Source organism: Hoplias malabaricus, chromosome 13, assembly GCF_029633855.1.
Source record: "Hoplias malabaricus isolate fHopMal1 chromosome 13, fHopMal1.hap1, whole genome shotgun sequence".
Taxonomy (NCBI): Eukaryota; Metazoa; Chordata; class Actinopteri; order Characiformes; family Erythrinidae; genus Hoplias; species Hoplias malabaricus.
This window is the reverse complement of record NC_089812.1, coordinates 7,702,040-7,727,606: the sequence shown is the minus strand read 5'-3', so window position 1 is coordinate 7,727,606 and position 25,567 is coordinate 7,702,040. Positions and strand designations below refer to the sequence as shown.

Sequence of the window (25,567 nt, the reverse complement as noted above, 5' to 3'; positions counted from 1 at the left end):
CACACACACACACACACACACACAGACACAATATCAACCCCAGATTATATATATTTCTGTTGTTTTTTTTTTTTTTTCTAAAATTTTTGTACAAATAACAATTTAGCTGAAGACTCCTTGTGGAAGGAAATCGTAGGAGTGCGCAGATGGAATCTGAGAATTCTGAAAATGTGCTGAGGTCAGTTTTGGTCCCATCATTTTATCAGGAGCGAAAATGAACCTGGGAAATAAAGTATAAATTTATCCTCCATGTCTTATGGGGGTTCTGACTATTCCTTCACTAACCATAGCCCAGTCTGGAGCTGAATGACACACGCACAAATACATCAGTCTATTAACTATTGATCAGTGAGCAGTGAGACCCTGGTTTATCTTTTGCACATATTTAATGACAACAAATCATTAGTGTTGGCTGAACCTGAAGTGCCACCAGTTGATGTTGTTGAATCACTTTTAAAAGTTCCTCCTTAATCATATGCAATTATGCAAATTTCCAGTCCAACACCACTGCAAGCCAACTATATCCACAGTGTGTATAAAACATCTGGACACAAGCACCCAGACACAGAGCAAAGATGAGCTGGACCCTGCTGTTCCTGTTGGTCTCTGTACCATGTAAGTGGACTCTGCTCATTGTTTATATGCTGTATGTGTCAGTTTGAAGCTAATTGCAGTAAATCTAAAATGTTTAATGATGTGTTTCCTTTTCGCAGACGTCCATGGCATCAGTCTGAGCTCGTCTCCTGATCAGGTGAAGTCTCCTGGACAATCAGTGAAGATTTCCTGTCAAATCTCTGGCTATTCCCTCACTGATTATGGCACAGCTTGGATCAGACAACCTCCAGGAAAAGCCATGGAGTGGATTGGGATCATCTGGGGTGGTGGATCTATAGACTCTGGCTCTTCCTTTAAGAATCGCTTCACAATATCCAGAGACACCAGCAGCAACGTGCTTTTCTTAGACATCAGCAGCTTGGAGACTGGGGACACGGCTGTTTATTACTGCACCAGAAGAGACACAGTGGTACAGCTGAGTGAGAGCACTGTACAATAACTTAGGAACATCTGTCTTAGTCCAGATAGATTTTTTATTAAAGCTGGAACTTTCCTCCAAGCTTCATTAATATCATTAAGTATTAACGACAGCAATGTTTATGTTTTCAGGTCTCATTTGAGTTGGAAAATTTATCTCCAATATTTACATAGGAATGAATCAATGTGTAAGTGTCAGTGGCCCCTTGTTTTTCTTTAATGTTCCAGTAGGTGGCACCACACTTTCAAAGAAGAAAGAGACAGGATGTGGCTGAGTTCCCAGGTATTAAGACAGAGTGAGGAAAGATTGATTTGTGATAGAGAACTGTTTGGTTCAAACTTTCACTAACAGCAAGTGTGAGGTACCAGCTGCAGGGAACTGAGAGTAAAATGACATCATGTAGAGAATCCAAGCTTGTGTTTGTGTCTGTAACAGCTCTAACACCTTACCATCAGAGCTGAATTCACTGATTATACATGAGGTATCTACAAATTTTTGGGCACATTCTACAGTCTGTTACAGGAAGTTATATGTATGCACATATGTAGGTGTATTTTTTCCGGAAAGTGTTGCTTCTTACATCTGTTGAAAACAAGCCGTGGGTGTTCTAACATGTTCTGTGTTAAGCTACTGCCCCCTAGTGTACACTTTAATTAGCTTAGCCTCTCATGGGTCATTATATTAACAAATACCAGCTTCCTCCCACTGGAAATATGTGTATTTAGGAGATCAGACTCTCTCTATTAAAGTGTGGAGAACAGAGAAGATCCCACAGCTCAAGCTTCAACCCACACTTCAACACCAACCATGTTCTCTACATCTCTACTGCTCCTGCTGGCAGATGCTTCCTGTCAGATCCACGGTAAACAACACTCAACACTATAGAAATTATGTTCATGCCAAAGATGATGAATCTAATCACTTTGTATCTCTGTGTATTTCTGATCCACAGGTGTCCACTGTGTAGAACTGACCCAGCCTGCTTCTGTGGTGGTCCGTCCAGACCAGGCTCTGACCATCGACTGCAAGGTCTCGTATTCAGTTACTAGTAAGAATGCAGGTTGGAGCCGACAACCTTCAGGAAAAGCTTTGAAGTGGATCGGATATATCAGCAGCGTTTGGACCCTAATTTACAATGATCTCTAGAGCCACTTGGACAAACACAGTAACATTACATGGACAGAGCCTGGACACTGGGTACACAGCTGTGTATTACTGCGCCAGAGAGAGAGGCTCACAGTGACACAAACTAACACACCCGGCTTACAAAAACCCACAGTCAAGTCTCTAGAACCAGGGTCCTCACTGTTTTGTACTTTTTCATTTCACCCAGACGTTAAAGAACATGGGTCGTGGGCAAAGTGCTGCTAAAAAAAGAAGACTGAGACTGTAGTGTTGATCATTTTATAAGATTCAGGACACAGTTCTACCAACATTAAAGAGAGACGACCTGACAGACATCTACAGCCAAATTCACAAACGGATACGACTGACCATATCCCCAACATCCAGTTCGCCGAATACACTGCTCTGTCCAGATTCCACACACACACACACACACACACACACACACAAACACAAACCACCAGAGCATATATTTCTGATTGCTGGATCTTTACAATATTTTCTTTTGGAGAATTCTGAAAATGTGCTGAGATTACTTTCAGTCCAATCGTTTCATTAGGGGGGAATATAAAGAGTAATTAAAATCTTGTTCCTAATAACATTCTTTAATAACATATAGAAGAAAGTTATTAAAATGACAGTTACACTTTCCATTTTCTCAGTCAATTTCTTTAATTTTGGGAAAAGAGTATTATTTCTTCCAACATATTCCATATTAATTATCAACCTTTAATTGACAGCCCATATGTCAAATAGCAACAGTCCAGTTTGAAGTTAAGTCTCAGGTTGATGATTTACCTGATTCTGAAACAGGATTAACTTGTAAAGTAAAATATATATAGAAAAATACTTCCCAAAAAACATATGATCCTGTGTGATTCATTTTTACATTTTAACACATGGTGCTCATTTAATGCAGTGATATAAACATCAGGAAACACTCCACTATTCCAGCCCTGGCCCACTACTGTAGAACAGCTGGTGTATTCCACTGAGACTGGACCCCAGTGAATCTGCACTGCAGCTGTAAAACACGGAGATGTAAATATCAAGCCTTAACACTAGGAGGCAATATTTTTCACTTACTGCAGGACAACACAACATATTCTATTGGACAAATGTGTGTTTATGTAAATCCACATCTGTATTCTGGGCTGCAGATAAAAACAGTTAGCTATTGGTTAATGCTGATATCACTTCATTCCTCAGAAGTGGATCTGTCCATTTTCAGCCATTAAACATGATCTTCATGGGTCTAAGCTTTGCTCAGTGCTGTGTTGTTGTACTGATGATAACACAAGGTACGCTTGACTCAGAGTATGGTTCAAAACCTTCTGGATTGTTCTTAACTGTTTCTTGCTTGATTTTCCTCGGATGCTGTAAGTGCTGAGATCCTTCTCGACCAGTCTTCTGCTGAGGTGAAGAAACCTGGGGAAAGTGTGAAGTTCTCTTGTAAAATAAGTGGTTATAGCATGACGAGCTACAACATTCACTGGATAAGGCAGAGACCAGGGAAAGCTCTGGAATGGATGGGATGGATGAACACTGGTAACAATGCTGCAACATATGCAGACTCCATGAAGGACCACTTTGTGATGACTGAAGATGTTTCCACGAGTACACAGTTCTTACAGGCCAAGAGTCTGAGGGTGGAGGACACTGCTGTTTATTACTGCGCTCGAGACCACAGTGATGGAGATGATGGAGCAGCTGAACAAAAACCACACACTGAACAAACTGAAGCTGTTCCTGTTCTTGTCTATACACAGGAAACCCACAGTGGGTGTCAGTTAACACTCCAACATCAACTTTACTCAGTAGGAATCTGAGTATTTTATTCCACAACCAGTTAAAGTACAGTGACATTACACAATGTCAACATTTCTGATTTTATACACTTCATTGGAATTCCAAGATTTTATTATACACATATGCTGCTTCTCCTGTCCACTGCACTGGAGACTGAGACAATGTCTTCAACACAGCACCATGTTCTTCACATTTCTGCTGATGCTGACCACAGCAGTGACCTGTTAGTGTCTTTATGGACTGGAATACAGAAAACTCCCATCACACAACACAGCATTTATCACAGCATTTATTTATTATTATTCCCTCCCTCTTAATTGTGCTAACTCTTCTTGCATTCTTTTTCCCCTTCTTTTTGAGTTGAGCTAAACCCATTTTCCCTTTCTTTTCTGCAGCCCCAGGGGGTTAAACCATACCAGTCAAACGTCAACAAAGCTATGACAGAGGTGTACTGTTTGCCACAATCTTAAAAGCAAGGGCCAGCAGGTACATTTGGTTGGCACTAATTACCCCTTGGTATTCTGGGACATTGAGTCTCCCAGAGTATCAGTGCCTCCCTTCCTTCGCCCCCTGCTGGCAGCCGGTGGCACGAGATGACCCTTACATTCCCTGAAGTATCGTCTAGTCAAGTCTAGTCAAATCTAGTGGATTTTGTTATTTCAGCCATATACAGCGTATGGTACATAATGAAAGGAAACATTGTTTCTCCAGGATCTAGGTGATACATAATTAAAAATTATGGTTCTTCAAGGGTTCCTTAATAATGAATATGCTTCCATATAGAACTCTGAACACGTGAAGAATCTTTTGCAGGAGAGAGGTTGTCTCACAGCAGCGATATGCAAATCACCCCTGAATCTCTTCATAAGAACAGTGTTAAATAAGAACATTTTAAATAAGCTCCAGCCCAGAGTGGACAGCTCTGTGACGTATGGCTTCCACTGTGCATAGTATAGATTTAACTTCCATTTGAACACACAGCAATAAATAATAACTGACAGTGTATTAATGTTAATGCAGTGGTGGGTGAGGGTTGGATTGTTACACAAACTGATTTCTGCTGATCCCCTGCATGTTTTAACACAAGTGTAAAGCCTTCACAGAGGAGTAGAAACTAATTCTACAACAGGAAAACACTTACTTAAAGCTTCTGTCTGAGAGAGAGGAGAAAATCAAGCTTCACTCTCACTTCAGTATCAAACAAATCCACAGCTGTGTCTGTTCAAACTTCAGCCGTGAGAAGACAGTTAAACACTAGGGGTCTGAAAGGATGTGGAGCTACCAGGAATCTCTGAGAAAAGGAAATGAACACATGTCTAAATTAAACAAAGTAGCTGCTGATGTCCAAGAAATGAATGAACCAGTTTATACTCCATAGAGTGGGTCCCTCTCATGTGGGTGGGCATGTTTATATTAAGTGTAGTGCAGAGTCTGATATATTCAGGCCACTGAGTGTTAGTTTAATGCCTGTGTCGAATGGTGAAGGAGAATCACTGGAGGAAATGGCTGCTCCTTTAAAGAATGGTGTCAGAGCAGTGGTAGAGGATGTAGAGAAGTGGGCGGGGCTATTTGGAAGGAGAGTTGAGAGGGAGAGACCTATGCAAAGTCAGAGTCCTTTACAGGCTTTTTATTCCCAGTCTCCACTCAGTCTTTATGCTGGATCAACACCACTCAGTGACCTGGAGAATGGACGTGAAGACCTTCTGGAGCTTTCTGTTCATGTCCCTCACTACAAGTAAGATCCTGCTGCTTCTCTACTGGATGTTATTGTTGTCAGCTCCAAGAACAGGTTATTTAAGGTGGACAGAACAAACAGTCAATACAAGGACATTGTGTATCATTTGTATCGACACGTCATGAAGTTTTGGTGCGGTCTAAACAACAACTGACATGTTCTAGTTCTGTAAAGTAACTGGACGGTGAGAAACACAGGGACGTTCTGTTGCTTTATTAATTGATGTGTTGTTTCTTTTAGAGTGTTGGGGTCAAACGCTGATCCAATCTGAAGCAGCGGTCATTTCTCCTGGAGGGTCACATAAACTGACCTGTACAGCATCTGGACTAAACTTTGATGGCAACTGGATGGGCTGGATTAGACAGGCTCCTGGAAAAGGCTTAGAATGGGTCGCAGCTATTAACAGTGACAGCAGTAGCAAGTACTACTCTCAATCTGTCCAAGGAAGATTCACCATCTCCAGAGACAACAGTAAAGACCAGCTGTATCTGGAGATGACGAGTGTGAAGGACACTGACATGGCGGTGTATTACTGTGCTCGAGACCCACACTGACACAAGAGCTTACAGCGCTGTACAAGAACCCCTGCAGTGTGGAGGATGAAGGAGATGTAGTTCCATTTTTTCTGTGTCTCTAATTAATAACACTGTCATTTCAATGTTTAACTAAAACTAAATGTATATTGCTGATATAGTGTTCATTTCAAAATACATACACTTCATAAGTTACAGCAGAACAAGCTACAACAGAGTCTACCAAAGAGTCTTAGACGGTGCTTCAGCATTTCTGAACTTTTTCTCAGATCTGAAGTGAGACTGGAGCTGGATTTTCTCCTCTCTCTCAGAGTGTAAAGCCTTAAGTGTTGTTTATCTGTTGGGAACAGTTTTTGGTGAGACACCTGATCTTGTTCAGTTGTTATGAGCCCCATTTTCTCTCTGTGTTGAACACTGCACTTTTTACTGGACATTAAGTAAGTAACAGGTGAGTGGTGGTGTTTTCTCAGTGCTGTAGAGGTGCAGTGTGTAATTTGGATTCTTGTTATATATTTGTTTGTGTGGTTTGTGTAAATGAATCTTATCATTTTTCATGCACTTCTATGAGCCACTGAACCTGATGATACTGGGAAGAGCTTTGTGTTTACAAACATTTCACACCCTCCATTTTACCTCTCCCTGGTGAAATAACACACAGAGTTTCAGGCAGAAGTGAAGTGCTCAGTATCAGCCTCTAGGGGGCAGCTGTGCTTTACTGTAAATGTTCACATTTAAAACCATTCAGTTCAAATTGTCCTTAAACTCTGCCTCTGGAGATGGAGGACGTGTCTATGGAGGAATAACACAAAACAGTATAAATCACAAAAACAAATTATGGGATGGTGGAAGTCGTCCAGATGTGGTGTGGTCTAACGTCCACATTGTGTAACACACATTTACCAACATGTACCAATTACTCAGCTTCAGCTTTTTGTGCCATGAAAGTATGAAATGCACACACTGTTACTGAAAATACCCATCTGATATAGGGTTAGTTTTAGCTTTGTTAAATCCACCCAGAACATCTGGAACATCACTCATTAAAACCAGCTTTAGTTCTAGTCTTTCACCACTGTCAGAGCAAAACCTTGTATCTCCATTATTGCTGTTATTAATTGTATGATGAAATTTGTAAACACCAGCTTCCCTTGACATTATGTGAGTGTCACAGTGACCAGGTCAATAGGTTTGTTCTAAAAGTGCTGGGAATTACACATTTCTCCATTGACTCACATTGAAAGTTGATTATGTTTTTCTCCTAAAAAGTAACCATTTTGGAGAGAGGAGGTTGTTGTCTCACAGCAGCGAATCACCCCTGACTCTCCTCATAAGAGCAGCGTGTCTCTCTGCAGCAGTGTCCATCCTCTAAACACAGCAGAAACATGTTGTGTTCAGTTTCTCTGCTGTGTATTACTGCACACGACAATCACACTGATACACAAAGGCCACAGTGCTGTACAATAACTACTCACCTACACTCCACACCAAGTGCAATGGACTGGAAGTCACTAATGGTCACTAATACACCTCTAAGTCACACATTCACACAGGGTTTTAAACTTCAAACTGGTAACAATTTGATGCATGTTTAATTTTACCCAGAGAGCCACTGATGTCCATCATTTACAGAAACATTCTGAAAGGTTGGTTAATCAGACCCTAATTAATGTTCCACTACATAAGTACATTTCAGATGCCTAGAGAAGTGGTCAGTTCTGTGGCTTACACCATTCATTATACCATTTTAACATATATTTGAACATGCAGTAAATAATGATTACTCACAATGAATTATCAAAATTATCAATTTCTGACAGATATTTTCCAATACAGCCTTTGCTGGAGGCCTCTTCCATCTCCTGATGATGTCATTGTGAGATTATATCTGCTCCCACGAGACCATGCCCAATGTCCAATATGTCTGTCAGAACTGTAAAACATCATTTCAGAGCTCAGAGGAGAATGAGCACCGATTGAACATGATTCTGGATTTTCTGATCTGTGAATTATTAATACGTCTTATTCCTGCAGGTGTGAGTGGTCAGACACTGACCGAGTCTGAGCCGGTGGTCATAAGTCCTGGAGGGTCTTACACACTGACCTGTACTGGCTCTGGATTCACATTCAGTGACTATTGGATGAGTTGGATCAGACAGGCTCCTGGGAAAGCACTGGAATGGATTGCACACATTTATGACAGCAGTAACATTTACTTTTCCTCAGCACTGAAAGGACGATTCAGCGTCTCCAGAGACAACAGCAAAAGTCAAATCTACCTTCATTTAAACAGTCTGAGGAGTGAGGACACTGCTGTTTATTACTGTGCTCGATAGCCACAGTGACACTGGGCCTTATTGTGCTGAACAAAAACTCCCCAGCTGTGTTTATTATCATTCTACAGCTCTGTGTCACAGTCTGAGAGCACACTGCCTTCCTTTAACAGACAACATGGCCATTCAGTACAGAGTTATTCCACACTCAAGAACACACCACACTCCTCACAGTGGGTGACCTGAGGATTCAACCCATTTAGGAACACAACTTTTAAACATCCGGATTGTTCACTGATTCATTCTCACTCATAGTCCTTACATTATTCAAAAGAGAAGATGTTTTTCAGAATCTTACAATGTTCCTTTTCTCAGAAATGAGGATTGTAGTACACCTCAAACAAGTGTGTATTTGATCTAATGCTGTATGTACAGTGTTGTTTTGCGTGATTGAGGATGCAGTGTCTATTTCAGCCGCAAGAGGGAAAACACCTATAACTTTATACGGCATGAAGGGTTTATTTCCTGCAGTTGTGTGTGTGAAAAACCCAGGGTCAGACCAACTATGTTTTGTTGACGTGTTTCATTTCCAGTCATTCAGACTTTTCCCTTCATATGTAAATCACCCCTGACTCTCCTCATAAGAGCAGTGTGTCTCTCTGCAGCAGCCTCCATCCTCTAAACACAGCACAAACATGTTGTGTTCAGTTTCTCTGCTGCTGCTGACCGCTGCCTCGTGTGAGTCTTTCAGCTCAAGCCCCACTTCACTTCGTCTGATTCACTGCTTCAAACGTACTCAGATCTTTCTTCTTCTGCTCTTTCCACAGGTGTGTTCTGTGCTACTGAGATGATCCAGCCGGACTCAGTGGTCATCAGACCAGCAGAGACTCTGACCATCAACTGTAAAATTACTGGAGCTTCTATCACTGACAGCAGCAGTCATTTTGGAACAGCTTGAATCCGACAACCTGCAGGAAGAGCTTTAGAATGGATCAACCTCATTTATTATGATGGGGATATACGTGCTCAAGATTCACTGAAAAACAAGTTCACCATCTCTCGAGACACGTCCAGCAACACAGTAACTCTCCAAGGAAAGAATCTGGAGCCTGGAGACACAGCTGTGTATTACTGCGCTCGATACACACACTGATACACAAAGGCCACAGTGCTGTACAATAACTACTCACCTACACTCCACACCATGAAGAAGTGTGAACAGTGCACTAGAAGTGACCAGTGGACACTAATACACCCCTACACCACACACACTGGGTTTTTTAACCTTATGGTAAAAGTTTGGATGCATGTTGTATTTTACCCAGAACACCACTGATGTCCATTATTTACAGAACCACTCTGAAAGGTTGGTTAATCGGACCCCAGTATATGTTCCAACACATGAGTCCATTTCAAATAAGCTCCAGCCCAGAGTGGTTAGTCATTGTGACCTATGGCTTCCACCGTGCATACTACAGTCTCAACTTGCATTTGAACACAGCAATAAAAATTCGGTAACTGACAATGTATTAATGATAAAGCAGTGGTATCTGAGGATTGGAATGTCACACAAACATAGTGTTTAACTGTTTAAGGACACTATCCCTATTCAGTAATAAAATAATGACACATCAACATTCATCAATACCCTGCCTTTCCTGAATGCTCTTATTTCCCATAGATGTTCTGATCTGGTGACATTCAACATCCTCTGAATAACATCATCCACACTGTGTCCCTAAGCAATGTTCCAACAGCTAGTGTAAAGACTTCACAGAGAAACAGAAGCTCTTACTGCAGGAAAGTCCTTATTGATGCCCTTGTTGTGCAAATGATTGTTGGACAAACTCAACTCTGATATGGCGTGGACGTGCTGTATTTGTGACTCCTCTGGATGTCCATCCTGACCACTAGAGGGCAGCTGAGTGCAACAGCTCTGACCTCACTAACTCCATGTGACTGAGTGACATTGTGGAAATGGAAATTACAGCAACAGTGGTTTAGAGCTGAAACTCCGCACTGATGAGGTCATTCTTACACTGTCTTTCTGTCCTTTATGCAAAGTGACCTCGCCGTCCTTTCTGTATGAAAACCAGCTTCTCCTGTCCACTGCACTGGAGACTGAGACAGTGTCTTCAACACAGCACCATGTTCTTCACATTTCTGCTGATGCTGACCACAGCAGTGACCTGTGAGTGTCTTTATGGACTGGAATACAGAAAAATCCCATCACACACCACAGCATTTATCACTGTGTCCAGCTGGAACTGAGCAGTTTGTTGATGCTGGAGATGAACAAGGCTATTAACCTTTGTCTTTCTTTTGCTGCAGGTGTGAAATGTGATGTTGATCTAGGGCAGCCCGGGTCAGTGGTCATAAAGCCAGGAGACTCTCTGACCCTCAGCTGTAAAGTGTCTGGATATTCAGTTACTGATGATAACTACGCGACTGGTTGGATTCGACAGCCTGCAGGAAAACCTCTGGAGTGGATTAACCACATCTGGGGTGGTGGGAGCATAAGACTCTCTGAAAAGCAGGTTCAGTATTTCTAAAGATGCAACCAGCAGCACAGTGACTTTACAGGGACAGAGGATGGAGCTTCAGGACACAGCTGTGTATTACTGCGTCCGCGTTAGACCCACACACATTCAAAACATCAGAGAGTCTGTACAAAAACAAAAAACAGATGTTGTGGACATTACTGGGTAGTTTTTCAGTCAATAACGGTGAGAAAAGAACAACATATTCAGCAGAAAAAGAGCAGAAACCAAACATTTTCACAGAATATTACACAGAAGTCTTAACATCCCCAAATAATTACCTGCAAACAATACTGAATATTTAAAGCTTCTGTCTTTGAGGGAGAGAAGAAAATCAAGCCCCACTCTCGCCTCAGATCCAAACAAACCCATAAAGGTGTGTAATCCTTTCAAGACCATGTTCACACTTTTAATCCAGTACACCTTTATTTGTAAAATTCAGAAGATACTTTCTCACCATTTACTAGCTCTCTGGTCTGTTTGTGCACTGGAAAATAGTTTGTTTTATATGGAGCCCCAAATCCATTAATGTCAACAAACTAAGTGTCTCTGTCCAAAAAGGCTCAGAAGTTTATATCCTCCATTGCCCACTCCACTGTGGCCAAGACACAGCATCTGGATGCATTTGGAAGGTGGCAAAATATGACAAACCTACAGTTGGCTACTTACTCAAACATACTGTTCCACCTTAAAGGAGTTTATGAATAAAAACACACAGTAGGCACAATTTGTTCTGCTGTGACAACAGTAGCTCTCCAGAATTGTCTACATTTTCTTTCACTCTGAGGACAGAGTCAAAACTGTGGGTCTGAAAAGATGTGGAGCTGTCAGGAAGCTTTAACTGAGGACAGGAAATAGACACACAAGATGATCATTTCCAAAACAGAAAAGAACCTGCTGGTGTTCTCAGAAACATCAATTGTCTGAATCCAAGAAATGTAGTGCATTCACAGAATGAACCAGTTTATACTCCATAGAGTGGTTCCCTCACATGGGGGTGGGCATGTTTATATTAAGTGTAGTGCAGAGTCTGATATATTCAGGCCACTAGGTGTCAGTATAACGTCTGTGTCGTATGGTGAAGGAGAATCACTGGAGGAAATGGCTGCTCCTTTAAAGAATGGTGTCAGAGCAGTGGTAGAGGATGTGGAGAAGTGGGCGGAGCTGTTTGGAGGGGGTCTTCAGAGTGAGAGACCTATGCAAAGTCAGAGTCCTTTACAGGCTTTTTATTCCCAGACTCCACTCAGTCTTTATGCTGGATCAACACCACTCAGTGACCTGGAGAATGGATGTGAAGACCTTCTGGAGCTTTCTGTTCATGTCCCTCGCTACAAGTAAGATCCTGCTGCTTCTCTACTGGATGCTATTGTTGTCAGCTCAAAGAACAGGTCATTTAAGGTGGACAGCACAAAAAGTCAATACAAGGACATTGTGTATCATTTGTATTGACACATCATGAAGTTTTGGTGCAGTCTAAACAACAACTGACATGTTCTAGTTCTGTAAAGTAACTGGACGGTGGGAAACACAGGGACGTTCTGTTGCTTTATTAATTGATGTGTTGTTTCTTTTAGAGTGTTGGGGTCAAACACTGATCCAGTCTGAAGCAGCGGTCATTTCTCCTGGAGGGTCTCATAAACTGACCTGTACAGCATCTGGACTAGACTTTGATAGCTACTGGATGAACTGGATTAGACAGGCTCCTGGAAAAGGCTTAGAATGGGTGGCAATCATAAGATATGACAGTGCTAGCAAGCACTACTCTCAATCTGTCCAAGGAAGATTCACCATCTCCAGAGACAACAGTAAAGACCAGCTGTACCTGGAGATGACGAGTGTGAAGGACACTGACACGGCGGTGTATTACTGTGCTCGAGACCCACACTGACACAAGAGCTTACAGCGCTGTACAAGAACCCCTGCAGTGTGGAGGATGAAGGAGATGTAGTTTCTTCCATTTCTGTGTTTCTAATTAATAACACTGTCATTTCAATGTTTCAGCCACTAAAGTTAACGCCATATATTGTTGATATATTTTTCATTTTAAAACACATACACTTCATCAGTTACAGCAGAACAAGCTACAACAGAGTCTACTAAAGAGTCTTTTTCTGAGATCTGAAGTGAGACTGGAGCTGGATTTTCTCCTCTCTCTCAGAGTGTAAAGCCTTAAGTGCTGTTTATCAGTTGGGGACAATTGATCTTGTTCAGTTGTTATGAGCCCCATTTTCCTCAAAAACTGCACTATTTACTTAGAGCGGTTGTGCTTTATCAGTGCTGTAAATGTGTAGTGTGAATTGTGTAAATTAATCGTATTATTTTCAATGATGCAATTCTATGAGCCACTGAACCTGATGATACTGGGAAGAGCTTTGTGTTTACAAAGATTTCACACCCTCCATTTTACCTCTCCCTGCTGAAATAACACACACAGAGTTTCAGACAGAGATGAAGTGCTCAGTATCGGCCTCTAGGGGGCATCTGTGCTTTACTGAAAAAGTTCACCTTCAAAATCATTCAATACAGACAAAACAATGAGACCCACAAAAAGTAATAATGGGATGCTGTAAATCACACTCACCAACAAGGACCAATAAACCTGTTTCAGCTTTTTCTGCAGCTGAAGTGTTCAGTTCACACTCTGTTAATGAAACTTCTGATGTAGAGTTAGGTCTAGGGTTACTGTGATCACTAGTGTGTACTAGCTACACATTCTGTCTGAACACTAAGCACTTTTGTGAGTTGCTCTGGATAAGAGCGTCTTCTAAATGATGTAAATGTAAATGTAGTTTTGAGTTAAGGGTTGGGTTAAGGTTAATAAAAGCACTGCAAAATCCGCCCATTGGTTAAGACCCCCCCAGTCACATGATGCCTCTGAGCACGGAGAATGAAGAGTAGCATCACCTTGCTCCAACATGTGAAACTCCACTGCTTCTTTTCAGACTGCCGCTAGCAACGTTATTGAGGCTCAACACACTTGAAGGTGAACACTGCCTGACGACTTAGTTACATCAGCTAACAGATGATTTTTAGAGGGTGGGGCATGCAAATTAAACCTTTCCTCTATAAACACAGACACTCACTGCATTATTCTCACCAGGGTTTGACTTTTCAGGAACAGCCATGAGACCGAGACGCATGTTCCAGCTGATTTCCACATTAATGACTATAATCAGTGAGTAGACTCAGCTGTGGATCTGTTACTGATGTCCTGTGTGTGTTTACAGCAGACGGCTGTGTGTTTGTGTTTAAACTGAATTGATGAGCTGAGTGTATTTTGACAGGTTGTGGATGTCAGACACTGACAGAGTCTGAGCCAGCGGTCATTAAACCTGGAAACTCTCATACACTCACCTGCACCTTCTCTGGGATTGATGTTGGTGATGCAGCTATACCCTGGATTAGACAGGCTCCTGGAAAAGACTTAGAATGGATCTCATTTATTTCTGCTCCAAGTGGTAGCACTAAATATTACTCTGAGTCTGTTAAGGGAAGATTCACCATCTCCAGAGACAACAGTAAGATGCAGGTGTATCTGCAGATGAACCAACTGAAGACTGAAGACACAGCGATTTATTACTGCGCATGTGAACCACACTGATACAAAACATTACAGCACTGTACAAAAACATACCTCACTTACAGAGTCCAGACCTCCACACACACCTCATACACATGATTTACAGCTCCCTCATGAACCAGAATGTCATTGATGAAAACAGACTCCTAACCATCATGCAGTGTAAATACTTTTGAGTAAATACATACAGTTCAGGAACATAGTGCTGATTATTCCACAGTGATATTCAGGTGGGAGACATTAACACAGTTCCCATAATCAGAACTGTGGCTCTAAGCTTGATTTCTGGATGAAAAAAGAATGGGGTTTTTAGAAACTCCACTATCACAGCCTGTTGTTAAAACTGGATCAATATCTGATGTGTTTGTGATGTCACTGTTCTGAATTATGAAGTGAAACTGTGAACATCACTCTGTCCATGCTACAAGTGAGATAACTGTGAATTGAAATGACATTGGAGGAAAGGAAGTCCTAATATAGGCATGACTCTACTACAGAATGAAGAGCCACTTAAGTTGTCTATGAATGGACGAATAAAATTTCTTTCAATGGAATAAAATCTCTTTCAATTAAATCACACAAAACGTACTTCTTTCTCCTGTACAGTCACAATTTTGGAGATACAAGGATTTTGTCCTTCAGCAGACATGGGTTTGTTAGTATCAGTGCTCATTATACCACATTAGAGCTTTACAATTTTTCTGTAAAATCATTACAAATGGGTTCTGTTATCTAGAACATCCCTCATTAAAACCAGATTTAGTTCTAGACTTTCAGCCTTTTAACTTCACATTACCACTGTCTGAGCAAAACCTTATATCTCCATTAATGCTGTTTTTAATTGTATGATGTAATTTGTAAACACCAGCTTCCCTTGACATTATGTGAGTGTCACAGTGACCAGGTCAATAGGTTTGTTCTAAAAGTGCTTGGAATGTCACATTCCTCCATTGACTCACATTGAAAGTTGTTCATGTTTTTCTCCTGAAAAGTAGCCATTTTGGAGAGAGGAGGTTGTCGTCTCACAGCAGCAATATGTAAATCACCCATGACTCTCCTCATAAGAGCAGTGTGTCTCTCTGCAGCAGTGTCCATCCTCTAAACACAGCACAAACATGTTGTGTTCAGTTTCTCTGCTGCTGCTGCTGCTGACCGCTGCCTCGTGTGAGTCTTTCAGCTCAAGCCCCACTTCACTTCGTCTGATTCACTGCTTCAAACGTACTCAGATCTTTCTTCTTCTGCTCTTTCCACAGGTGTGTTCTGTGCTACTGAGATGATCCAGCCGGACTCAGTGGTCATCAGACCAGCAGAGACTCTGACCATCAACTGTAAAATTACTGGAGCTTCTATTACTGACAGCAGCAGTCATTATGGAACAGCTTGGATCCGACAACCTGCAGGAAGAGCTTTAGAATGGATCAACCGCATTAATTATGCTGGAGGCATAGATGCTAAAGATTCACTGAAAAACAAGTTCACCGTCTCTCGAGACACGTCCAGCAACACAGTAACTCTCCAAGGAAAGAATCTGGAGCCTGGAGACACAGCTGTGTATTACTGCGCACGAGACTCACACTGATACACAAAGGCCACAGTGCTGTACAATAACTACTCACCTACACTCCACACCATGATGAAGTGTGAACAGTGCACTGGAAGTGACCAGTGGACACTAATACACCCCTACACCACACACACTGAGTTTAACTTTGTGGCAGTAAAAGTTTGGATGCATGTTGTATTTTACCCAGAGAACCACTGATGTCCATTATTTACAGAACCACTCTGAAAGGTTGGTTAATCAGACCCCAGTATATGTTCCAACACATGAGTTAATTTGAAATAAAAGCTCCAGCCCAGAGTGGTTAGTCATTGTGACCTATGGCTTCCACCATGCATACTACAGTCTTAACTTGCATTTAAACACAGCAATAAAAATATGGTAACAGACAATGTATTAATGATAAAGCAGCAGCGTCTGAGGATTGGAATGTCACACAAACACAGTGTTTAACTGTTGGGGACAGGGCACTACCACTATTCAGTAATAAAATAATGACACATCTACACTCATCAAGACCCTGCCTTTCCTGAATGCTATTATTTCCCATAGATGTTCTGATCTGGTGGCATTACCTCCAACATCCTCTGAATAACATCATCCACACAGTGCCCCTCAGCAATGTTCCAACAGCTAGTGTAAAGACTTCACAGAGAAACAGAAGCTCTTACTGCAGGAAAGTCCTTATTGATGCCCTTGTTGTGCAAATTATTGTTGGACGAGCTCAACTCTGATATGGTGTGGACGTGCTGTATTTGTGATTCCTCTGGATGACCATCCTGACCACTAGAGGGCAGCTGAGTACAACAGCTCTGACCTCACTAACTCCATGTGACTGAGTGACAATGTGAAATGGAAATGACAGCGACAGTGGTTTAGAGCTGAAACTCAGCACTGATGAGATCATTCTTACACTGTCATTCTTTCCTTTATACAAAGTGACCTCGCCGTCCTTTCTGTATGAAAACCAGCTTCTCCTGTCCACTGCACTGGAGACTGAGACAGCGTCTTCAACACAACACCATGTTCTTCACATTTCTGCTGATGCTGACCACAGCAGTGACCTGTGAGTGTTTTTATGGACTGGAATACAGAAAACTCCCATCATACACCACAGCATTTATCACTGTGTCCAGCTGAAACTGAGCAGTTTGTTGACGCTGGAGATGAACAAGGCTATTAACCTTTGTCTTTCTTTTGCTGCAGGTGTGAAATGTGATGTTGATCTAGGGCAGCCCGGGTCAGTGGTCATAAAGCCAGGAGACTCTCTGACCCTCAGCTGTAAAGTGTCTGGATATTCAGTGACTGATGATAACTACGCGACTGGTTGGATTCGACAGCCTGCAGGAAAACCTCTGGAGTGGATTAACCACATCTGGGGTGGTGGGAGCACTTACCAAAAAGATTCTCTGAAAAGCAGGTTCAGTATTTCTAAAGATGCATCCAGCAGCACAGTGACTTTACAGGGACAGAGGATGGAGCTTCAGGACACAGCTGTGTATTACTGCGTCCGCGTTAGAGCCACACACATTCAAAACTTCAGAGAGTCGGTACAAAAACAAACATAAATGTTGTGGACATTACTGGGTAATTTTTCAGTCAATAACGGTGAGAAAAGAACAAGATATTCAACGGAAAAAGAGCATAAACCAAACATTTTCACAGAATATTACACAGAAGTCTTAACACCCCCAAATAATTACCTGCAAACAATACTGAATATTTAAAGCTTCTGTCTTTGAGGGAGAGAAGAAAATCAAGCCCCACTCTCGCCTCAGATCCAAACAAATCCACAACTGTATGTAATCCTCTCAAGACCATGTTCACACTTTTAATCCAATACACCTTTATTTGTAAAATTCAGAAGATACTTTCTCACCATTTGCTAGCTCTCTGGTCTGTTTGTGCACTGGGAAATAGTTTGTTTTATATGGAGCCCCAAATCCATTAATGGCAACAAAGTAAGTGTCTCTGACCAAAAAGGCTCAGAAGTTTATATCCTCCATTGCCCACTCCACTGTGGCCAAACACAGCATCTGGAGGCATTTGGAAGGTGGCAAAATATGACAAACCTACAGTTGGCTACTTACTCAAACATACTGTTCCACCTTAAATGAGTTTCTGAATAAAAACACACAGTAGGCACAATTTGTTCTGCTGTTACAACAGTAGCTCTCCAGAATTGTCTACATTTTCTTTCGCTCTGAGGACAGAGTCAACACTGTGGGTCTGAAAAGATGTGGAGCTGTCAGGAAGCTCCAACTCATTCATTATCTGTAACCGCTTATCCAATTCAGGGTCGCGATGGGTCCAGAGCCTACCTGGAATCATTGGGCGCAAGGCGGGAATACACCCTGGAGGAGGCGCCAGTCCTTCACAAGGCAACACAGACACACACACACACACATTCACTCACACACTCACACCTACGGACACTTTTAAGTCACCAATCCACCTACCAACGTGTGCTTTTGGACTGTGGGAGGAAACTGGAGCACCCAGAAAAAAACCCACGCGGACACGGGGAGAACACACCAACTCCTCACAGGGAAGCTCTAACTGAGGACAGGAAATAGAAACACATGATCATTTCCAAATCAAACAAAGAATCTGCTGGTGTTCTCAGAAACATAATTTGTCTGAATCCAAGAATTGTAGTGCATTCACTGAATGAACCAGTTTATACTCCATAGAGTGGGTCCGTCACATGGGGTGGGCATGTTTATATTAAGTGTAGTGCAGAGTCTGATTTATTAAGGCTACTGAGTGTCAGTTTAATGCCTGTGTCAAATGGTGAAGGAGAATCACTGGAGGAAATGGCTACTCCTTTAAAGAATGGTGTCAGAGCAGTGGTAGAGGATGTGGAGAAGTGGGCGGAGCTATTTGGAGGGAGAGTTCAGAGTGAGAGACCTATGAAAAAGTCAGAGTCCTTTACAGGCTTTTTATTCCCAGTCTCCACTCAGTCTTTATGCTGGATCAACACCACTCAGTGACCTGGAGAATGGACGTGAAGACCTTCTGGAGCTTTCTGTTCATGTCCCTCGCTACAAGTAAGATCCTGCTGCTTCTCTACTGGATGTTATTGTTGTCAGCTCCAAGAACAGGTCATTTAAGGTGGACAGAACAAAAAGTCAATACAAGGACATTGTGTATCATTTGTATCGACACGTCATGAAGTTTTGGTGCGGTCTAAACAACAACCGACAAGTTCTAGTTCTGTAAAGTAACTGGACGGTGAGAAACACAGGGACTTTCTGTTGCTTTATTAATTGATGTGTTGTTTCTTTTAGAGTGTTGGGGTCAAACACTGATCCAGTCTGAAGCAGCGATCATTTCTCCTGGAGTGTCTCATAAACTGACCTGTACAGCATCTGGACTAGACTTTGACGGCTACTATATGGGCTGGATTAGACAGGCTCCTGGAAAAGGCTTAGAATGGGTGGCAATCATAAGATATGACAGTGCTAGCAAGCAGTACTCTCAATCTGTCCAAGGAAGATTCACCATCTCCAGAGACAACAGTAAAGACCAGCTGTATCTGGAGATGACGAGTGTGAAGGACACTGACACGGCGGTGTATTACTGTGCTCGACATCCACACTGACTCAAGAGCTTACAGCGCTGTACAAGAACCCCTGCAGTGTGGAGGATGAAGGAGATGTAGTTCCTTCCACTTCTGTGTCTCTAATTAATAACACTGTCATTTCAATGTTTCAGCCACTAAAGATAACTCCATATATTGTTGATATATTGTTCATTTTAAAACACATACACTTCATCAGATACAGCAGAACAAGCTACAACAGAGTCTACTAAAGAGTCTTAGATGTAGCTTCAGTATTTCCGAACTTTTTCTCAGAACTGAAGTGAGACTTGAACTGATTTTCTCCTCTCTCTCAGAGTGTAAAGCCTTAAGTGTTGCTTATCTGTTGGGAACAGTTTTTGGTGAGACACCTGATCTTGTTCAGTTGTTATGAGCCCCATTTTCTCTCTCCGTCTTAAACACTGCACATTTTACTGGACATTAAGTAAGTAACAGGTGAGTGGTTGTGTTTTCTCAGTGCTGTAGAGGTGCAGTGTGTGATTTTGAATCTTGTTATATATTTGTTTGTGTGGTTTGTGTAAATGAATCTTATCATTTTCATGCACTTCTATGAGCCACTGAACTTGATGATACTGGGAAGAGCTTTGTGTTTACAAACATTTCACACCCTCCATGTTATCTCTCCCTGGAGAAATAAAATTCAGGCAGAAGTTAAGTGCTCAGTATCAGCCTCTAGGGGGCAGCTGTGCTTTATTGTAAAAGTTCACATTGAAAACCATTCAGTTCAGATTGTCCTTAAACTCTACCTCTGGAGATGGAGGACGTGTCTATGGATGAATAACTGTTTTAATACAGGTGCAAAAACAGTATAAACCACAAAAACAAATTATGGGATGGTGGAAGTCGTCCAGATGTGGTGTGGTCTAACGTCCACAGTGTGTAACAAACATTTACCAACATGTACCAATTAATCAGCTTCAGCTTTTTGTGCCATGAAAGTGTGAAATGCACACACTGTTACTGAAAATACCCGTCTGATATAGGGTTAGTTTTAGCTTTGTTAAATCCACCCAGAAGATCTGGAATATCACTCATTAAAACCTGCTTTAGTTCTAGTCTTTCAGCCTTTTAACTTCACATCAACACTGTCTGAGCAAAACCTTCTATCTCCATTATTGCTGTTATTAATTGTATGATGAAATTTGTAAACACCAGCTTCCCTTGACGTTATGTGAGTGTCACAGTGACCAGGTCAATAGGTTTGTTCTAAAAGTGGTTGGAATGACACATTCCTCCATTGACTCACATTGAAAGTTGTTCATGTTTTTCTCCTGAAAAGTAACCATTTTGGAGAGAGGAGGTTGTCGTCTCACAGCAGCGATATGTAAATCACCCCTGACTCTCCTCATAAGAGCAGTGTGTCTCTCTGCAGCATTGTCCATCCTCTAATCACAGCACAAACATGTTGTGTTCAGTTTCTCTGCTGCTGCTGACCGCTGCCTCGCGTGAGTCTTTCAGCTCAAGCCCCACTTCACTTCATCTGATTCACTGCGTCAAACGTACTCAGATCTTTCTTCTTCTGCTCTTTCCACAGGTGTGTTCTGTGCTACTGAGATGATCCAGCCAGACTCAGTGGTCATCAGACCAGCAGAGACTCTGACCATCAACTGTAAAATTACTGGAGCTTCTATCACTGACAGCAGCAGTCATTATGCCACAAACTGGATCCGACAACCTGCAGGAAAAGCTTTAGAATGGATCAACCATATTAATTATGCTGGAGGCATAGCTGCTAAGGATTCACTGAAAAACAAGTTCACCATCTCTCGAGACACGTCCAGCAACACAGTAACTCTCCAAGGAAAGAATCTGGAGCCTGGAGACACAGCTGTGTATTACTGCGCACGAGACTCACACTGATACACAAAGACCACAGTGCTGTACAAAAACTGTTGATTAATTTTTAGTTATCCAGTGTGCAGACCTCGGCGTAGTGTTTTGTTGAAATAATGAGATGTGTACCTGAAGAAGATATAATTAAATAAGCAGCATATATTTTCCCCAAATTTGAATATCTTCTTTCAATATTAATAGTAATATCATGCTACGACAAATTCTAAGAACACAAAGGGAGTTTAAACCGCCCCCCAAACCCCTGACAAGTAACTTCCCCAAGTTACCCAAAGAAATTTATTCACACACACCACACACCCTGGCTTTTGAACTTCATGCTGGTAATAATTTGGATAGATACCAAAGGTGTCTGGTATGTCCATAAACACTCTGAAAGGTTAATTAATCAGACCCCAGTACAGGTTCCACCACTAGTCCATTTCAGATGCCCAGAGACGTGGAGAGTTCTGTAACTTCCACCATGCACTGTACCATATTAACGCATATTTGAACATGCAGCAATAAACAATTATTACTCACAATAGATTATTGAAGCATTCCTGAGAACATTCTGGAATTTTAATGCAGTGTTGTCTGAGGGATGGAAGGCCACAGGAACTTAATGATGTTTTTCTGAGCTTTTCACAAACAGATGTTTCCAGATATGATGATATGCACAGCAGAGGGCAAAACACATGAGAATCTTGCAGTGTCTTGTTCAGAATGTGGTGTTTAAACTTGAGGTTTATTTGCAGATTAATTTTTGACAGATACTTACCACTACAGCCTTTGTTGGAGGCCTCTTCCATCCCCAGATGTGATCTCATAATGACAACATCTGGGGATGGAAGAGGCCTCCAACAAAGGCTGTTTCCATGAAACCATGCCCAATGTCCAATATGTCTGTCAGTACTGTAAAACATAATTTCAGAGCTCAGGTATGATGTATAATGTGATGTAAATTAGAGGTGTGATGTATTATATTTGTAAAGGAAGCTTGCAGTGATAAATATAGTGCTGTGAAATCTCTGCTCCCCCCTGGTCCAAATTTTCAGAAAATCCACAAAACAATTCTTTGGTATGAGCTTTTGCATATTTTTGCCTGTGAAGGATGGGCTTATTGAAAATTTTCTTGAATACAAATACATCCAGTGCACCCCAGGGTCAGAGGGAAGTGATGATCTAATCCTGTGGTCATCAGTTTGTATGAAATCATGAGCGTCTTCAAAGGCATTATTCTCATCTCTGCACGTTTCATAGGTGAGGAGAATGAGCACCGATTGAACATGATTCTGGATTTTCTGATTGGTGAATTATTAATACGTCTTATTCCTGCAGGTGTGAGTGTTCAGACACTGACCGATTCTGAGCCGGTGGTCAAAAGTCCTGAAGGGTCTCACACACTGACCTGTACTGGCACTGGATTCACATTCACTAGCCACTGTATCGGCTGGATCAGACAGGCTCCTGGGAAAGCACTGGAATGGATTGGCCACATTTATGACAGCAGTAACATTTACTTTTCCTCAGCGCTGAAAGGACGATTCAGCATCTCCAGAGACAAAAGCCAAAGTCAAATCTACCTTCATTTAAACAGTCTGAGGAGTGAGGACACTGCTGTTTATTACTGTGCTCAATAGCCACAGTGACACTGGTCCTTATTGTGCTGAACAAAAACTCCCCAGCTGTGTTTATATCATTCTACCTCTGCCTTCCTTTAACAGACATGGCCATTCAGTACAGAATTATTACACACTCAAGAACACACCACACTTCTCAAAGTGGGTGACTTGAGGATTCAACCCATTTAGGAACACTACTTTTAAACATCCGGATTGTTCACTGATTCATTCTCACTCATAGTCCTTACATTATTCAGAAGAGAAGATGTTTTTCAGCATCTTACAATGTTCCTTTTCTCAGCTGCCTTTGCAGAGACGTTTCTGGGAATGAGGATTCTAGTACACCTCAGATATAGTGGGTACGGAAAGTACTCCGACCCCTTTAAATTTTTCACTCTTTGTTTCATTGCAGCCATTTGCTAAAATAAAAAAAAAGTAAATTTTATTTCTCATTAATGTACAATCACCACCCCATCTTGACAGAAAAAAACAGAAATGTAGAAATTTTTATCAATTTTTTAAAAAAGATAAACTGAAATTTCACATGGTTATAAGTATTCAGCCCCTTTGTTGTGACACTCATATTTAACCCACATGCTGTTCATTTCTTCTGATCCTCATTGAGATGGTTCTACTCCTTCATTGGAGTCCAGCTGTGCTTAATTAAACTGAATAGACCTGATTAGGAAAGGCACACGCCTGTCTATATAAGACCTCACAGCTCCCAGTGCAAATGAGAATCATGAGGTCAAAGGAACTGTCCAAGGAGCACAGAGACAGAATTGTGGCAAGGCAAAGATCTGGCCAAGGTTACAAAATAATTTCTGCAGCACTCAATGTTCCTAAGAGCACAGTGGCCTCCATAATCCTTAAATGGAAGAAGTTTGGGACGACCAGAACTCTTCCTAGACCTGGCTGTCCAGCCAAACTGAGCAATCATGAGAGAAGAGCCTTGGTGAGAGAGGTAAAGAAGAACCCAAAGATCACTGTGGCTGAGCTCCAGAGATGCAGTAGGGAGATGGGAGAAAGTTCCACAAAGTCAACTATCACTGCAGCTATCCATCAGTAGGAGCATTATGGCAGAGTGGCCCGATGGAAGCCTCTCCTCAGTGCAAGACATATGAAAGCCTGCATAGAGTTAGCCAAAAAACACATGAAGGACTCCCAGACTATGAGAAATAAGATTCTCTGGTCTGATGAGACAAAGATTGAACTTTTTGGTGTTAATTCTAAGCGGTATGTGTGGAGAGAACCAGGCACTGTTCATCAGCACCCAATACAATCCTAACAGTGAAGCATGGTGGTGGCAGCATCATGCTATTGGGGTGTTTTTCAGCTGCAGGGACAGGACGACTGGTTGCAATTGAAGGAACGATGAATGCGGCCAAGGACAGAGATCCTGGATGAAAACCTCTTCCAGAGTGCTCTGGACCTCAGACTGGGCAGAAGGTTCACCTTCCAACAAGACATTGACCCTAAGCACACAGCTAAAATAACAAAGGAGTGGCTTCAGAACAACTCTGTGACCATTCTTGACTGGCCCAGCCAGAGCCCTGACCTAAACCCAATTGAGCATCTCTGGAGAGACCTGAAAATGGCTGTCCACCAACGTTCACCATCCAACCTGACGGAACTGGAGAGGATCTGCAAGGAAGAATGGCAGAGGATCCCCAAATCCAGGTGTGAAAAACTTGTTGCATCATTCCCAAGAAGACTCATGGCTGTACTAGCTCAAAAGGGTGTTTCTACTCAATACTGAGCAAAGGGTCTGAATACTTATGATCATGTGAAATTTCAGTTTTTCTTTTTTAATAAATTTGTAAAAATTCTTTTTTTTCCTGTCAAGATTGGGTGGTGAGTGTACATTTAATGAGAAATAAAATTAGCTTTTTTTTTTTATTATTTTAGCCAATGGCTGCAATAAAACAGAGTGAAATTTAAAGGAGTCTGAATACTTTCCGTACCCACTGTACCTGCTCTTAAACACTAGGAGGCGATCTTACTTCACTCACACAATATACACCACTGGAAACCTCTCATGGATCACTGGATAAACAAATACCAGCTTCCTCCCACTGGACCTCTGTATTTAGGAGATCAGACTCTCTCTATTAAAGGGTGGAGAACAGAGAAGATCCCACAGCTCCAGCTTCAACCCACACTTCAACACCAACCATCTCTACATCTCTACTGCTCCTGCTGGCAGCTGCTTCCTGTCAGTTCCTCAGTAAACAACTGAGGTTGTTATGAGTGTCTTATGAGGGTTCTGGCCATTCCTTTACTGACCGTGGCTCAGTCTGGAGCCAAATGACATCACAAGGA

At 41.9% G+C, this 25,567-nt stretch overlaps 3 gene segments (V, D, J or C); all 3 read left to right on the top strand.

The window, feature by feature from the left end:
- Window positions 1-575: 575 nt before the first annotated feature.
- LOC136665254 (Ig heavy chain V region PJ14-like) lies at window positions 576-2,179 on the top strand. The segment is given in 4 exon segments: window positions 576-615; window positions 714-1,024; window positions 1,264-1,315; window positions 1,986-2,179. Coding segments are annotated over 4 exon segments (597 nt in total).
- A 13,561-nt stretch (window positions 2,180-15,740) lies between these two features.
- On the top strand, window positions 15,741-16,204 carry LOC136665252 (immunoglobulin heavy variable 2-26-like). The segment is given in 2 exon segments: window positions 15,741-15,789; window positions 15,879-16,204. Coding segments are annotated over 2 exon segments (375 nt in total).
- Window positions 16,205-21,192: 4,988 nt separating this feature from the next.
- Window positions 21,193-21,650, top strand: LOC136665250 (immunoglobulin heavy variable 2-26-like). The segment is given in 2 exon segments: window positions 21,193-21,235; window positions 21,325-21,650. Coding segments are annotated over 2 exon segments (369 nt in total).
- The last annotated feature ends 3,917 nt before the right edge of the window (window positions 21,651-25,567 follow it).